General features: G+C 37.0%; 1 protein-coding gene across 7 annotated transcripts in view; it reads right to left on the bottom strand.

Annotated features, from left to right (window-relative positions):
* Nucleotides 1-12,240, bottom strand: part of STAU1 (staufen double-stranded RNA binding protein 1) — a 28,719-nt gene that overhangs the window by 8,198 nt on the left and 8,281 nt on the right. For 5 of the 7 annotated variants that reach the window (XM_021416814.1, XM_021416816.1, XM_021416815.1 and 2 more), the window contains exons 3-8: nt 9,968-10,244; nt 9,451-9,575; nt 7,907-8,063; nt 6,266-6,404; nt 5,415-5,580; nt 395-493 (exon numbers count right to left, since the gene is read on the bottom strand). In XM_021416814.1, the coding sequence (XP_021272489.1) occupies nt 395-493; nt 5,415-5,580; nt 6,266-6,404; nt 7,907-8,063; nt 9,451-9,575; nt 9,968-10,160 (879 nt within the window). In that variant the 5' untranslated portion in view covers nt 10,161-10,244. The remainder of the gene's footprint in view (nt 1-394; nt 494-5,414; nt 5,581-6,265; nt 6,405-7,906; nt 8,064-9,450; nt 9,576-9,967; nt 10,245-12,240) is intronic. The other 2 variants (XM_021416819.1, XM_021416820.1) reach the window with 1 other exon arrangement.

Below are 12,240 nucleotides of genomic sequence, written 5' to 3'. Positions count from 1 at the left end.
AATAAGCTCCTTCAGAGCAAGTTATACTCTTCTGCCTTGACTTTGTGCTTCAGTGTTCTAAGCTTTAATGTGGGGTTGTGTTTTGCTTTTTCACTATAATACTGATTTAAAAAAAAAAAAAAAAACATGGAAAAGATTGCACAGACAACCACAGCATAGCTGTTCACTCATGCTATGATTTTAGTGCATGACTTGGTGAACAGGTGGATTTCTTTCATCACTTAACCTTATAAACTCTGAGACAATCGGGGTGACTGTCCAAAATGAACATGTACTCACAACTAACAAGGCATGTTAAAAGTCAGTTGTTTGGGTTTCCTAGAAAAGACTCTACTTAATGTGTAGCCTTAATTTGCTAATAAAAACAGATCTAGAGCTTGTAAAATAAACATACCTCAAAATTCACAGGCAAGTTCCTTTTAAGTGCAATCTCAAAAACTTGGCTTATTTCAGATTTATTGAGATTTTCATCATCTGGTTCTTTTCCGTTAACCTAAAAGAAGCATACTCTATTTAAAATAAAGATTCTATTAAATTGAATTTGATTAATCCAACCAGTTTATTGAACTCTCAATTTTTATTTTTTTTTAAGTAGCTTAACTTTTACTGCCATTTTACATGACTGTGCAAAAATGCAGCACACATACTACAGAACTGAAATTTAGGAAGCTCATTTAAGGTGTATGGGTAAAAGCTAGCGTACCTCCTTATTTTCATGTGCTCATGATAGGAAAAAACAAATAGAATATGGGCCAATAATTTAAAATCTATCTACAGAAAAAGGAACTGAAGTGTTAAATGAACTGCTTTCCAAATGGAAGTACCTTTATGAAATACAGTTTTCATATGCTGATTGGACATTTGTACCAAAAGCACTAAGACAGTATCAGATAAGAGAAAGGCCAGAAAAAATGAAGGTTCTGAGAATGGGACCAATGTGAATAAAGGATGACTTATCGGACCCTGGCACAGAGCTGTCATTCAACATGCTCTCTTGCAAGTTCTTCATCTATGAATTCTTCTCATCATCTGAGGAACATATTATCAGAAACTTGCCTTCAGTCAAACACCGCACATCTCTGATATCTTACACCTTGCTAGAAGGACAGCAGTGCCAGGTGGAGCTTACCTACAGGCACTTCTATGTATCCCCCGGTAAAATTTTGATTGTGATTCCAAAAATGTCTTCACTGATGTTGGTATCAACATGAACTAAGAGGCATGGTAACAGCAACAGAGAAATTTTAAGACTAAGTGTTCAGCAGCGATATAGGAAAGATTACGATAAAGATGAATAGCAACAATTACACCAATTATATTATACCGCAATACTGGTTATGCGACCAGCAAACAAAAATGATTTAAATATTTTACTGAAGCAGCAGAAATATGCTAGAGAGTTCTTACTGATTAAATCTAGTTTTGATGGTAGCAAGCATCCTCAGTATCTGCTACTAACAGGTTAGATCAGAACATGAAGGACATTTATGATTGTTTTCCACCATTTTAAGCTGCCTCTTCCAATCTCTGAACAAAACACAAATACTCCTTCCTACCATCCCATCAGATTTTACACTGTTCCTATGGACTGACCTCGTATTTCAGGCTTGAGTTGCAACGCTTCAGGAGAACACAGACAGCCCAACATACATATATATTATTTAAATATATATATTTAAACAATGATAACACCTAATATTTCTGATCTTCCAATACACACAGCAGCCTTCAGGTCTGCGAAAACCAAGACCACATGATGGCACCATTCCCACAGGAGTAAGGCACACCACAGCACACAAGAAATGCGCAGGCAGTACCTACGCTCCAAGAACCACACACTACATCTCAGCAGGAGGCACAGTGCGGGTGAAACCTGGCAAAAGTAAGATCAACTCCTGGCGTCAAAAATCCCAATCATCATTCTAAAACCTATTTCAAATGCACGGTAGGTTAAAAATGAATAGCAGCATATTCCCAGAAAAAGTATTTGAACTCTTCAGGGCTTATTTTCTTACGGTGGGTTATAGCACATAACTGCCGGCATCGATAGGAATGATCTGTCACTGACTTTACTATAAAAACATTTGCACAATCACTTTAATTACAAATATCTTTCCCTTCCTTGTAATCCCAGATACATTCCAGCTTGTGAAATTCCCACGTTTCCTTGCCAAGGTGACCAGGGCCTCTCTTCATCAGATTAGACTTTTCCCATTTAAAATAATTTCAAAACAAAACAAAGAGATAGTATAAAATTATAAGCTACGTTACTTTTGTATATTCTTGACATATTTCAAGTCTGTTCAAATGATTTAAAACACGTATTTTTTTGTGTGTGCTTTTATTTAAAAAGAGTAAATTAATATCAAACCATTAATAGACTACAGCTCTTTTAGCAATTAGTTCTGGATCAGTTTATTTTATAAATCCAAGATAATCACACCACCACCTTCTTCCTCTTTCCCAGCAACCCCGAGGCAGACAATCTATAAAGTCTGCTTTTCAACTAGTTTGCACATGTGCATTCCTCTCCAAGGAATCTATGCCTCTAAATCAGAATGAGACCACAAACATTCACTTTGCTTTTATCAAATTATTAGACTCCCTCTATCAATTGCAAGTCATGCAATGAAACAAACAAAGATTATAGATGAAAAAGCTCCTTAACAAATTGCAAAAATAATATACTCCTTTAAGAGGGATTCCCCCTTTTCTAGGAAGTCTTTCAACACATACTTCCTCAAAGACTGCTTACAAGCAAATTATGAAAACCAGGGAAACTGCTGATGAGAACTACATTGATTTCAACAGAGCTATCAGTATTTTCTTCCATGTTAAATATATTAAGAGCAGCTGATATTTAACAGATAAACAGAAAAAAACCATAGAAGCAATTCTGGTTTTAGTGTTTTCAGGCAAATGTTAAGATTTCTGTCTGAGCGTTGTGCTAGAAAACATTGCTTTCTACGCTTTAAATCTAGGCTTTATTGCTTCTGTCTCTGAATATGCAAATAACCCTGTTCTGCCTCCTTGTCAGCGTGTCTGAACTCCAGTCAGACTAATTTAGGTTGGAATGATCCTTTGGAGGTTTCCTACTATGGACTCCTGCTCAAAGCAGAGACAGCATAAAATTAGATCAGTTGTTCAGGCAGTGCTTCGTCCAGCCGAAAGTAAATTTTATTAAAATCTATTTCTCCTACAACCAGCTTCCAGATTTGTGCTCTAAGAAGGTATGGAAAATGGTTATTCTATGCTTAAAGTCTACTCATTTTACTCAATGATTTATTCTTAAGCATTGAATGTTTTCTGGCTAAAATTAGAGGAGCTCAGGGTTACACATTTTATATATAGACACACGTGCTAATGGGATACATGAAAATAAGTATGTTTAAAAGGATAATTACTGGCAACATCAAGTGACAAGTAGGAAGCATCAAGACTATGTCTGCTTGTAAAAATCTTAATTTGCCTTCATTGTATGCACATGTTGTAATGGAATCTCTTAGAATCTTACACTGCTGTATCCTTCAGTGATCTTGCCTCACTAAACATTGTTCACTTAGTGCTAAAATATTCCTTATTTTGTCTTCATCTTGTCTAGTGCAAAAAAACTGTTACAAAGACAGTAACTCCCTCAGACAAACCCAAAACCACAAATATTAATGAATTTGTTAGTGAAGTATCAAATTTGAGATCTGGTTTGAGTGCTTGTTATAAAACAGTACTCCATTCAAAGGATTGCCCCCCTTAAGCACACCTGTATTTCCTAATGTCCACTTTGTAGAAATCAAGCATAACTAAATGAAAATAAAAAGACAAATGCATGTTTCTTGTGAAAGAGTACTTAAAGTGACTTGCCCTGCATATGCATAGCATTCAAAACAGAATACAGGGAGCTTGCAACTGTTCCGTTCATAAAATAATCCTCACTTCTTGTAATCCCTTGTATAATTCACAAGAGCAATTTCCTGGTCGTGTCCTTAAAATAAACATATAAAAGGAGGCACCCTCTAGGTTTACTTCCCTCATCTCTCAGTTCACACCATTCACAATCAGAGAGACAACCTACAGTAAAGAATACATGATCACGTGGAAGTACAGCATTTGTTCTGAAGACCATGTTACCTGGCTTTAAACACAACTTTATGAATACTCAAAAAGTCACTTGCACGTGAGCTTTTCTAACAAACTGAACAGAAATAAATTCAGTTGTGATCCCATGACTTTCTGCAGAGTTGTAATCCTTGGGTCCAATACACAAACTTCCAAGGACCGTAGGTCATCTTTGAGGACAACGATTATTATGCATCAGTGACACAGAATGACAACACTCAGAAATTTGGGGTCCTCCTGCACTGAAAGGAAATATCTCCCTCAGGCTTGATCTCACCTGCTGAAGACCCTCAGCTTGTCCCTGACCTGTTCCATACTGCAGTGCCTCCTAGGCCTGTTCCTGAAACTGTCAGACCTGATGTTTTTCCCTAATTCTCTCAGCAGTGGTCTCTTCCACAAACACATTTTTACCTCAATATCCGTTGGCTTCACAACGTATTCTTTAAGTTCTCCTGCTAATTTCTGCTAATTCTCACCTTTCTTCATTTTAAATCAGTCTGAGACTCCCCAGTTACATTCTTGCCTAATTCCCTGATTTCCTTTTTTTTTTTAAGCACTCAGCCAGACTCTGAAACCAACATGCTCCCTAGACTGAGAGCTTTGGCTAGAGAAGTCACTCAGCACATGTGGAGAGGTTGCACACAGTCACCTCAGCCCCAGGAACTCATGTGCACACGATGAGACTTCCCGCCAATGCAAATTAAATAAATTAATTAAAATAAAATAAGAAACAAGGATCTTGGAATGAGAAGCGCTAGGCAACCATAAACATACGAAGGGATACAACTTTGCTTCTTATTATTTCTGTCAAAAATTGTGCACAATTTTACTACTTCAATGAACTTTCTCCATGTTCTTCTCTAAGTTCTATTGTTCTTTCCATAATCACACAGAAATTTTGCCCAGGAAGCAAACCTGTGTCTGATCTCTATGTTGCCTGTACTGGAATCTAACTGCCCTGCTTAGATTTCTTCAGAAGTTTGCATATTATCTGTATCTGATAAGACATTAGTTCCTATGCAAGCTCTAGTGCTTATTACATCTGACAGAGGCCTATGGCATTGCTGTGGAAAAAATACTGCAGCAAAAGAATAAATACAATTTCATTCGGGAAATTTCTAGTACTGTAGAAAATTATTACTATTTTAATCAAATTGTTTCTAGTGACAAGTACATAAACATTCTTACTTAGAATTAAATTTCATAACTGTGATCTTCCTCTCAATTTGGAAAAAAATCTACAACAATAGCTCATTCGAACCTTAGTAATTTATGCTTAAAACACTTAGATTCATTCCCACCTCTGGTTTCTCAGGCAAGGGCTCATTCTGCAGAACTTTCAGTGCTTTAGCAGCTGCATCATGCTTAGCAGCTTGTCTTGTTCTTCCTTTCCCATGAAACTGTTGCCCCCCAATTGAAAGCTCAACTTGATAAAGTAAAGGCCCAACAGGAAATGGGTAAAAGTACCTATAAAGAGATAAATGCAAATAAATAAATAGTTTGGCCTACAAAGCAAACAAGTAGAAACCTAAGATATATGTGGAAGAATCCCTTGGGTATCAGTAACCACTACTTGGCATATAACACAAGTATTAAAAGGCCAAATTTTAAGTCTAAAAGATTTTAGGGAGATATATGTGAAAGACACTATCGACATTCCTTGTTTTACAATATGAGAACGTTTATAACAAAGTAAGATAGTGAAAGACAATATAGCTATGATTTGACAAAGTTGTTAGTCCCGTAAGCCTTGAATTCTTCATTCCAATGCTCATAACATTCTTTAAACTGAATGTGCAACTTAAATAGTTTTTAAAAAAGCACCAAACTGTTTCTACACAGCAAGGAAATGCAAGAAATATTAGGTATTCCCTTCATGAAGCCAGATATATCCAAGCACTCTTCAAAACACTTCATCATCTGGTTCAGTTCTTTCTCATTCCCCTTCCCCCAAAAGAAAAAAACATTAAGACAAATTGCAGTTTCACATGGAGTGTATTTATCAAAACCTTTTTGCCTCAGACTGTCCTTCAAGCTGAAGTGGTGTTTAAGGGACATTGCATTTTTAGATAGTTTTCAGATTTCATCAGCTGAAGAGAGCAGAAGTTCAAAGACAATAGACTGCAAAACCTCAAAATTAAACAATACATACCGTGGAGGATAAGTACCACCTCTCATTGTATAGTTGTAAGTGGATCTCATCCCCGTGTAAGGATCAATAGGTTTGTACATCGGTTTCTTTCCCAGCTTCATGCAAAGTGCATTCAACTCCACTGTAGGGGTTACGCTGTCTAAATAAAAAGGAAATAAAGAGTTGTCCAACTGTCACTAGAGACTGCAGCAATACAAACCTTCACTCTGTCTCCAAGCAGAGAAAAAGACTAGATTTTGCCATTTCATATTCTGAACACAAAGAAAATACCTGTGTGATGCATGTTAAATTACAAGCCTAGAACAACTGTGGCAATTCTCTTATAAAAAATGATTTTTTTTTTTTGTGAAGCTCTGTTAAGCTACAGATTGATTTTTTACAGCATAGCTAATATGTTGTGCAGAGCAGAATTTTCTTTTTCTAAAATATCTTTTGAAATGAACAGATACGCTACATATATTTTCTGCTTCTGTTGTTTATTGAGAATGATCCATTATTTCTTCTTGTAGTCAATGACTAACAAGGGTTTTTATGACTCTTCATTTTCAACTTGCAATTTGCCTTTTGACAAGGAAGGTGCATTGCTGCTGATGGCTCCAAACATTTTTCTCAATGCCGATTTCATGTGGATGCGTAACTGACTGACTATTCTCATCTGATGAAGAACAGTCACATAAATGTAAAGGAAAGTTTTAAGGCAACTGCCAAAATAAAATGAAATTACGGAACAGATTCATAGGAAAAAAAAATAGGTAATTGCTAATTTCTAGTATTTTTCCTGTTCACTGTACAAAGTGTTTCTAAAGAAAGAACGTAGGTGATATCAGAATACAACTGGTATTAAAGTTTTACCCTTTGCTGGAATAACGTTATCTTATTGAGCTTTCAACTCAAGTGACAAGGGAAACATGTGAAATTATCACATGTGCAGTTGAGATGTGAAGCTACTTCACAGTTCTACATTTTAGATACATCCTCAAAGCAATCGTAGAAAATAAGAAGTTGCCTAAATATTACAACAACTTAGATGCTTTTCTACAACTCAACATCTGCTTCTCTTTAACGAAATGCAAATGAAGCATCTTCCAAAGTTCTGAATCAACTGCTCGACACAAATGTAAGTTTACTTTTTTACTTTTCCCTTTACTTTTTACTTTTTAAATTTTTAAAGAAGTCTTTATCATCAAGCTTCTGAACTATCCTGTAAAAATTGCCAAATACATTCACCCGCCTATGAAAATATTATTCTTTGCTGTTACTGAATTCTTGATAGTATATATTTTTTTTTTTAAAGATTATGATAAAAGTCTTTTCAAAGATTCCACCAAGCAATACAACAGAAAGCAGCAAGGTAAGCAGTAGGTTCCTCAAGCCTGAGTGACTTGATGGAAAAAAAATATCTGTACTTTTAATTGTTAATTTTTGTTGAATTTGTATGATGCCCACCACGATCAAAAGTTAAATCAAAATGACTTTCTCAAAAAACCCAACTATTGCTATTATTAAATACACAGAACGTAATTTCAGCATCACTGTTTTTATTCATCCTTACACAATTTCACATATATGTTAAAACCAGAAAGCTAAATTCCATATAGTTTTTGTCTGTTGGTTTTTAAATCAGTTTGGTGAGGTACATACCTGGATTCTTGCCTTCACTACGGGATGGACGAGCTGTAGGTTTAGGGAACTTTGTCCCTTCCAAGGCTTTGGCAGCTGCTGCATGTTGCGCTTTTTTAATACTAGTTCCTTCAGCTTCCCAGTGCTGGTCCCCAAGAGTCAGCTGCACTGTAAACACCTGAGAAATAGAAAACATTTTTTACCGTGAGTGGGTTCAGTATTTACATCATTTATTAGATTGTCTTCCATGGAACTGTGAGTCTTTTACTGATGCAAAAGTCGAGAAGACTCTATCCAACGCTTTCCTTAACTACTATGCCAACTCCAGATTTTAAACACTTGGGACATCTACAGGACATCCCTGATTACTTAACTAAGAATTTCACAAAAATTGCAGCTAGCACCATCCTGCATATTGCATGAGATGACATAGGCTATAAAACAAAAGACGCAATGCGTACAGAGGTGACCGCTACGTGGATAGATGTTATGTCAACATCACCCTGAACAGCTGCCTTGAAAATCAGACTTTATTCCCCAACGACTTGCTGTTTGAAGTTTTAATGACTTTTTTTCTTGAATAAACCGTATTTACTGGTAGTTTGAGGAACAGTAAGTTGACATTGCACCAGAAAAACTTCCTGCATGCCCCCAGGTGAGTACAAGCCTATCTGATTACAGAGCAATACTCCGCGACACTTCTTTTTATGTGGGATAAGGAAGGATATCTATTGCCCTAAATTTCACAAATTCATCAGACAACAGAAAGACAAAGTCTCTCTGGTAATTAAATGAAATTTAATTTCAATCAGAATGAAAACAAGAGAACAGATGCTCGGAATGTTACTCCATTACTTTTTGCAAATGCAAACCTTGCCTGCTTTGCACATTGAAGCTGACGTTACACATATTTGGGTTGAAAGATTTTAATTCTCAGCATTACCCACATCAAAGGCAATTCCTCTAACATACAACGCTATCACTGTTCCAGAAAACATCTTAAGGAGACGGTGTCAGATTAAATAGATGGAGCCCAGGCTGATTTTCCTTGTGTGCCTTGACCTCAGTACTCATACAATAGAGACCTCCAAAGAGAATTTAAAAGTTTAATAATGTTAGAACTCACATCCTCATTGTTCTTTGAAGTAAAACAAATTGCTTCTATATTTACTGTATTCCTGAGAAATTCTCTCTCTGTGGGTAAACAGAACACTAAACAAACTGCATATTACTGAGCTTCTGACACACTGAACAAGACACACAATGATAACAGATGAACACCACGTGCTGGCTTGTCCTAGGCATTTCCATAATCCCCACCAATATGGACCAAAGATTCTTTTGCTAAAGTAACTGTTTTGGACCAGATGAACCTTCAGCTCTGTTCAATTTTACTGTACTTCGGGCATTAAAGAATATATACTAAGATCCTTGTTTTCCAAATACCTGATAATTAGGAGAGACAAGTTCATTTGATTTACAACTAAAGGTATATACATTGCCTTTCCACTAAAAAAGTGCAAGAGCGTGAAGAACAGAAACAAGAAGCTTATATGAATAGGTACCTTCGAATGAGCTGGACCTTGCTCGCTCAGAAGCTTATATTCAGGCTGAATCTTATTGAAACGGGCTAACTCATTCACAAGACACATTGGGGTTTTCTCTTTGGGGTTTGCCATGTTAGAAGGAGCTGAAAGATTACATAAAAACAGATATATGAACAGGTAGCGATGAAACCTACAAACGCTTTAAATAAAAATCCTACATTGTCTTGCATCAAGATGTCTGCAATACCCCCAGAAATACATTCGCTGGGTTACACAGTTCTGGTCATTAGCCAAAACAGCGACAGCACGATCCCTCATTAACTCTGGGACCTCCAAGCAGTGTAAAAAATGTTAAGTATTTCTCAGTATTACAAACAGAACTCTGTGCAGAAGTGTGCTCCTGTCTGCCTCAGACTCCATCCAGTATGGAGAAAACATTACAAGCTACTGTAGTTCGATAAATATTACTTTCAAAATATTAATAGGTCCAAGACATCAAGAATACATACATCTATTAACAGATACTCAATCTCACCTGCTGCTGCATTGGTAGATGTAACAGATGCAGAGGGTAAAGCAGAATTTTGGATAGGTCTACCTGCATTTTCAGAAGGCAAAGAACTAGTAGTAGAAGGAATACTCAGTGGCTGCGAAAGAGACGGGTTCTTATTCAATATTTGGCTCCCTGCAAGGGCAGTAGAAGGATTCTGAATTTGAACTTGAGACATGTTCACTTCCAACCAGAGCACGTTGCTGTAGGTAAACAGTTTTGAATGCAGGCAAACTCAGTGCAATGAAACCAAACTGCTGACCTAAAATGTAAAGATGGAAAAAGAAAAGTGAATACTGAATGTTTAGCATTCTCTAAATAATGACCTGCTGAAATTATTTCTCAATTAGCAAAAAGGGGAAAAGGGGAAAAAAGCATTAAATCAAGCAGCCATTGTTTCCATTTGGTATGTAGTAAGTCACTTAGACATCCAGTTTTAATAGCACATTTCAATCTCTAAACTATCATTTAAGTTCCAAGTTGTTTTAATTTATGAAAGAGAACGTAAGAGTCTTATCTATGCTTGCTTATTTAACTCCCTGACTGCTATATCACTGAGTCACCTTACAAAGCAATTCCTGTTACTTAAACTGACAAGCACTGCTTATACAGTAAGCACAGAAAAACTCACATGAACTTTGTGCATTTTACCATTTCAAGTCACCATTTTTTAACTTGGGAGGGCAAACAACAAATGTATTCTTTATGGAACAATTCCTTAGTGCATGTACTCTTTCCTGTAAACATGTACTTTTTTTGTTTCCCACAGTCACTAAAGAGAACACCTGAACATTTACAAGGGAACACAACTGATGTCTAGCAGAAAATACTGAATTGCTACTGGGGGAAAAAAGAAGGTATAAAGAGCTTATAAACTTTGTAAGTGACATGCATCTTGAAGGATGCTTCTACTTGTGTCATAAAGTGTCAGTCACAGTTCCAAGCTATCAGTTTAGAGTTACCCAGCCTTAATCCTGTAAACAAGGCTTGAGTGTTCATAGGCAACACGTTCATGTAAGAAAAAACACCTCCAAGCAATGCACTTGCAGCAGGGACAGTGAAGTATTGTGATAGGTCCTTCCTCCGCTGACAAATTAGTGTTAGATTTCTCTTACACATGGATGCAACATTATCTTCATGCTCAGACAGTTAAACCTAAATATACACTAGGAGGTTGCCAGTTTGAGGCTATCATTGCTGCCAGAGCTCAGCTGTCCGTATCCACTTACGATCCACATATCAATTTGTTTGTTCAAAATAAGTTTCACAGCCAAGTAAATACATTTTACACACAACCGCACACACACGGATGCACACGCTCATCTGCCACAGACTTTATTAGGACACCGAACAAGGGTGCTTTTTTTTTCCCTGACATAATTACAGATGAAGGGTACAAGTGAAATCACTGCTCCAGATACCACCGGGGAGCTATTAGTAGCAACACAGCTCCACGAGCGCCCAGTAAGCCTCAAGTTCTGGGCCTGTGAATGGGCTTCCCAGTGTCAGAGAAGCAGCAGTGAGACAGACTGCAGCTTTTAGCTTGGTACTGACAGAACTGTTCTGACGGGAGAACTTTGGGTAACACGCTCATGGATACAAAGATTTTATCTGGTAAGAAAAACGCTACAGAAAACACATACAAACAATCTGCCATCTGGAATATTTCTGCTTTGAAGAATTATCATAAACATGTCAGGCTTACCACAGTGCTGGCCGGATAGCTTTGCTTTTCACTAGACAGGGAAACTACTTCAGAAGGCCTCGTTAGTTCACACAATCTATACGGTGCTTATACTCCAAGTAAATGCTATATTTGACTACTGAAGCATGCACTAGGTGCATTGTAACTGTGGAAAGGGCACTAGGGAGTCCTGTCTGAAGGAGCTCCAAGAAATTGAAAGACAAAGATCCAAAGTATGTAGACTAAGACTCAAGGGTAATCATTTTATAATAGCTAAGTTTGATTCCCAGGAGCATTACTAGAAACCCTGAACATTTTCAGATGTAATACAACAATTGCCACGAATGAGTACATAATCTTGTAGCCCTATAAAAAGTGAATTATCATTTACTGCTGAAGTGCAGTGTCCCTCAAATTAACCAAAGTTCACAAATTTGTGATCCCCACGTTTTGAGAGCACACAATTTTTGGTTTTGAAGTCAGTAACACCAGGATCTTTCAGACCAGGCTGGAAAGGAAGTCTGAAACATTTTTCTCAGAACTCTGCCTACAAGTTCTTCATTTCTTAAGCAAG

Source organism: Numida meleagris, chromosome 19, assembly GCF_002078875.1.
Source record: "Numida meleagris isolate 19003 breed g44 Domestic line chromosome 19, NumMel1.0, whole genome shotgun sequence".
In the NCBI taxonomy this organism is placed as follows: domain Eukaryota; kingdom Metazoa; phylum Chordata; class Aves; order Galliformes; family Numididae; genus Numida; species Numida meleagris.
This window is presented reverse-complemented; position numbering and strand designations above follow the sequence as displayed.